Source organism: Achroia grisella, unplaced genomic scaffold (assembly GCF_030625045.1).
Source record: "Achroia grisella isolate CSIRO2021 unplaced genomic scaffold, CSIRO_AGI_Agris_v1 utg918, whole genome shotgun sequence".
In the NCBI taxonomy this organism is placed as follows: domain Eukaryota; kingdom Metazoa; phylum Arthropoda; class Insecta; order Lepidoptera; family Pyralidae; genus Achroia; species Achroia grisella.
This window is the reverse complement of record NW_026713067.1, coordinates 2,325,481-2,330,818: the sequence shown is the minus strand read 5'-3', so window position 1 is coordinate 2,330,818 and position 5,338 is coordinate 2,325,481. Positions and strand designations below refer to the sequence as shown.

Below are 5,338 nucleotides of genomic sequence, written 5' to 3'. Positions count from 1 at the left end.
ATACCTATAAATTTTATATATAGGAATGGATATAATAAAAAAACTCGTCCTCTATTCAACTTGCTATGTTTGACAGGATACATGACTGATCTGCTAGATGTAAGTTTCATGTAACGACAATTACTGTAACAGTTTAGCGTGTAATGATCGTTTATATTGTAAGTACTGAAATTATTGGTTTGGTTTTTATTTTATTAGAATATATGAATTTTTCTATGTGGACACTACTTACTAGTCCATAATATACACGATCAATTACGATTACAAAATTCTGAAGTGTTATTTCCAAATTTAGTATCATTGATATCTTTGACACTGCAAAATTGTAACGTATTTCGCTGCAATATTTCTTTATTCTAAGTTTTAATTTATGCAGATATTTTTATGACGAAACACTAAGCGCTTTTTTTTTTTTTTAATAATACTTTAAATCACATATCGATTAAAAAATACGTGTATATTTCCTATTAACCACACGTGGTTAGATGTAATAATTATATAATACAGGGTATAAAAGCATTTTTATACTGCATAATCTATGTAATGACCATTTACGTAAACCTAAGATGATTGTTATGTGTTGGTTCAAGTCTATTGCTACGTCATCAATCAAATATGAAATATGCTAGATAATAGTATATGTTTAAGTAATATAAGACTGATTTTTGTAAATGTGTTCAAAAATGTTACTGTCAGGATGACTGGACCAAGAGAGATTTTGAATGTTCCAGCAACTCAACTCAAAAATACTAATATGTTGTGCCATTATAATAATATTTTTTATGTAATAAAGTATATGTACTTTTTTAGACATCTTTTATTCTTTTGGGAAGTAAAACCTACCTTCACATGACCATGACTACTATTTTTAACTAGATAAGGTTAATTATCATTAAGATATAGATAAGGCCGATTATTATTTTTATTTTTTATAATTACAACTCACGTAACACAGACTATTGTTTTTGTACAAGTTTTTTTTATACTACGATCAAGCATAGGGCCCATCTGATGGTAAATGGTTACCGTAGCCTATGGACGCCTAAAACACCAGGGGTATCACGTGCGCGTTGCCGATCATTTTTGTACAAGTACCCTATTATCAAACTTATTGTTTTCTTCAGATACCTCCAACCCAATTTCTATACTGCACGGTTCGTGGACTGTTGGTACTTTAGTTTTCCAGCGGTGGTTACCATAATATGATTTATTTAATACCATCAAACTATGGCCTGGTGTTTGCCTACACACATGTTTTGCTCCCTGAGCAATGTTCCACAGCTTACACAATTATAGGCTTATATTTTTTTAAAAGACAATGAACCAAAGTGCCTTGTTAATACAAATATATAAATCCATCCATCCATCTAGTCCCAAGCTAAGTAGGGCATTTTTGCTTTTATGTAAATAATATAGATAGAGTATTGTAAATTAAATACATACTGTATTTTAAAGACATGTAAAGTCCTGGAAGAATGGACTACTAACATAGTAGCTTTATAAAACCGACCCTTAATATTGTAAAGCACGGTGAAGGTTTCCAAGCAGTGCCTAAGCCTTTTAAAATTGTAACTTTAACTCGTTTTTATTTAATACTAGCTGACCCGTCGTACTTCGTAACGCCTAACAGTTGTGTGGGGTACACAATTAAAAGATCTTCGATTTTCAAAATATGTGGACTGTATTTCAATTTGTTTCTTATTCTATGGGTCGGCCGGCCGGAGTGGGGTTTTCTTGGTCGTTGCGCCGGCGGTGGTTCTTCGTCGGTGGCGTATGCGTAAGAGAGCGCGATCGAGAACCAACCCGCCTTTTACGGGCGCCCGAGCGCGTCCTTCCCCACCCCCGCCGAGCTGTGCGCGTCGGCCGTCCCACCCTCCCGACAATTCCTGCACATGTCGGTGACCGACGGGCCGGAACAGCGAATACGCACACATTTAAAATTAAATACAATAGTAACAATACAAAAAACTACAAAAAACCACGTGCGACTAAATGCCACATGTTCAGGCTACACTAAAGCTGTGATCCCTAAGAATTTACACAATGGGCGGACATAGAATTCACAGTATCTATGCCGCTACAAAGGGTATATGGTACAAACAATAGTCTAACCTAAACAATAGTCAAACACTGGAAAAATACAAATTTATACACAAATTTATTTACATATTTTCGATGCCGACTCGTGGTCCGCAACAGCCTCCCCCCGGCGCAGATCTTCGCAGCCCTTATCCCTAGGGAGGACCACCAGCCTTCGGGTCGGCCTTCGAAAAATTCCCTCGCGTCCGTCCGTCCGTCCGCGTTCACCGCAACGCCACTTGACCCATTTCCCCGCTTCGGCGGGGCGCTCCCGGCCCAGCTTCCATGCCCGTCGCCTGTATTCTTCTGCGAGCAGCAGCACCTGTGCCGGGGTCCTCCTCACTCGGTCATATGAGGAGAACCGCATTCTGTCCATTACGGGCTTTGCCTTCGCCCGGGCACGGGCTACTGTCTCTGCAGGGACGGGCTTGCTTTCCTTGGGTCGTTCTTTCTCTGGAGCGTACACAAGCGCCGGCCCGACGGATCTGTCGGCGGCGGTCCGTATTGTATATCTCGCGCGGGTCGCGTCGTTAGTTACGTCGTGGGCGGTCGGTACCCAGCGCCACTGTGTTGGTTCTGTATGTTCGGCGCTTTCTGCCATCCGGCGGGCCGCGTGTGGATTGTATCGAGCGGTGTCGTTCCTAGTCCAATGTAGCGTCTTCTTCGAGACCGTCCATAGGAAGACTTCGGCCGCGCGACGACGTCCTTTCAGTACGTCAGCGGCCAGTGGGGGTCCTACCAGGCTCGCCTGAAGCTCCATCCGGGGTATACTCTGCGCTTTCATGGGCGCTACCCTCGCTTTGGCTGCTACTAGGACTGCGTCAACGCTACGATCCCCGCGTTCCGTCCTCCAATACGCGGCTGTGGCATATGCCTGTTCGCTTGCGTCCGTGAATACGTGCAGTTGCGACCGTTGGCTGTCGTTCGTGCCATACCATCGCGGCAATCTTAGTTCCTCTATATACGCTAGGTCGTCTCTCCATTCCTGGAACGTCCGCGCTTCCTCGGCGGGCAGAGGGTCATCCCATTCGACCTTCTGCACCCACAGCGCCTGCAAGATGATTTTTGCCGTGATGGTGTAAGGGCTCAGCAGCCCGAGCGGGTCGAACAATGACATCACCGCTCCTAGGGCTTCCCTTTTCGTCGGTATCCGTGTGCCGTGCTTCACTTCTCGTGGGACGCGTGGCATGCCGGTGTTGAACGCCAGCTGGTCTTCGGCTGACATCCACAATAACCCCAATGTCTTTCCGTATGGATGTGCGTTGGCTCCCAGTTCCTTCGGCGTCCTCGCTCGCTGGTCCTCACTCACATTCTCTAGCAGGCTCGGTCGGTTTGTATTCCAACCCGCCAGCGTGAATCCTATCCCGCCATGAACCTCTGCTACCTCTCGTATGGCGCGGGCTGCTTCCTCTTCGGAGTCAAAGCTATCGACCCAGTCGTCCATGTAGTGGTTCCTTGTTATGGCGGTGTACGCTGACGGGTGCGACTCTCGGTGCTCTGCCGCGTTTCTGTCTCGAACGCTGTGTGCGATGAACGGTGAGCTCCTCGCCCCGAAAATCATTGAGGTCATTACGTATTTCTGCGGCGGGTTAATCCTGTCATCTCCTCGCCACAGAAACTGTTGTGCTGCTCTATCTTCTTCCCGTATCTTAATCTGCAGGAACATCTCTCGTATGTCCGCCGTGATAGCTACGGGCTTCTCGCGGAAACGGTATAACACACCGTTAAGCGACCGTAGCATATCTGGCCCATCCAGCAGTGCGTCGTTCAAGCAAATTCCCTTCGAACGGGCCGCGGCGTCGAATACGAGTCGCAGCTTTCCGGGTTTATTCGGATTCGTCACTCCGAAATGGGGAAGGTACCACGCGCGGTCGTTGTCGAACCGGTCGTCGGTTACTTTCTCGGCGTAACCCTTGTCCAACAACTTGTTTATCTCCGCGGTATACGCCAGCCGGAATTCCGTAGAGCGATCCATCCGCCGCTCTATTCCCCTCAGTCGGCTCGCTGCCATGTCGTAGCTGGGAGGTAGAATGACGTTATCTCTCTCCCACGGCAATCCTACGACGTATCGCCCATCCACTCTCGTCGCTGTGCAGTTGAATGTGGCGACGGCGCGCTCCTCCTTAGCGATGGGTAATCTCTTCGACGATATACCCAACGCGTCGATGTCGTAATGCGCTTTTATTATGCCCTCTATATGCCGCATGTCTGGCTCGGCGTTGCGCTGTGTCAACCGCACGTGGAGGACATGTTCCTCGTCTTCCACGACACTTCTGGGTACCGTTCCGTGGATGACCCATCCCAGTCGTGTCAGCGACGCTGCGGGTTGATTGTGCCTTCCTGTGAGCAGCTTCCGCGTAACAATCAGATGCCAGTTGTCTGACCCGATCAAGACCTTGGGTCTGGCATCTTCGTAGCACACTTGCTCGCAAGTGAGTTGTCGCAGGTGTCCGTACGCGAGTATTTCCGGGTTCACTCGCTGCGTTCCTAGGGTGAGATCCCGGATCGTACGCGCCCTCACCGAGTGTTCTTCGTCCGTATGGTGTCGCCCTCTGATGATGACATCAGCCACTCGGCTTGAGGCTTCGTGCCAGCTCGAGGCCGCTCCCTGAATTCTCAGAGATCGCGTCGGACCTTCGGCTCCGATCTGTTCTGCGATCTCCGCATCGATGAGTGTAACCGTCGAGCCTTCATCTAGCATCGCGTACGTCTCTACTTCGCGTCCCGTCTTGCCTTTCACGATGATGGGACACACCTTTAACAACACTTGGCTGTTCTCTGGCAAGCGTGCTGCGGCTGTAATCGCGGTGTCCTCTTGCCGCTTCGGCGGCTCTTCTGGGGGATGCAGCAGGGCGTGGTGTGGCTTACGACACTCTCTCACACCACATTTGCGTGCCTTACACTTGAACCTTCTGTGCGTGCTGTTCATGCATTGGAAGCACATCTTATTTGTTTTCGCCCACTCCCATCTGTCCGATAACGACATGTCGTTCAGCTTCTTACACTTCGGCGTTACGTGTGCGGCGCCGCAACAGAGACATTCGGTACTCTGTTCGCTCTTTTCTACGGCGGCGTATACGGCCGCGCCACGATCCGTCATCTGTCGCCGAGGTGCCGACATCGTTGCTTTCGGTATGGGTTGCCTAGTGGGTTGCTTTGGGGGCTGCTTCGTGGGTAGCGCGCTCGTTCGTCTCGTTGGTGATGCTATTCGCAGATGTCGGGTCATGAGATCGGCTTCGCTCATTAAAAACTCTGCCAT

The 5,338-nt window shown here is 48.3% G+C and overlaps 1 protein-coding gene across 1 annotated transcript; it reads right to left on the bottom strand.

The window, feature by feature from the left end:
- Window positions 1-1,077: 1,077 nt before the first annotated feature.
- On the bottom strand, window positions 1,078-5,338 carry LOC131853936 (uncharacterized). Its single transcript, XM_059205028.1, has 2 exons — window positions 2,184-5,338; window positions 1,078-1,243 (listed from the first exon to the last, which is right to left on the bottom strand). The coding sequence occupies exons 1-2, from the start codon at window positions 5,336-5,338 to the stop codon at window positions 1,078-1,080; spliced, it is 3,321 nt and encodes a 1,106-aa protein (XP_059061011.1).

What these genes read in the sequence shown, in the direction of transcription:
- LOC131853936 (XM_059205028.1), bottom strand. Translation starts at nt 5,338, where the DNA reads ATGGCAGAGTTTTTAATGAGCGAAGCCGATCTCATGACCCGACATCTG. An exon ending in GAGGCTGTTGCGGACCACGA is followed by an intron (nt 1,244 to 2,183) that starts GTCGGCATCGAA and finishes ACATGTGTGTAG; the next exon opens with GCAAACACCAGGCCATAGTT.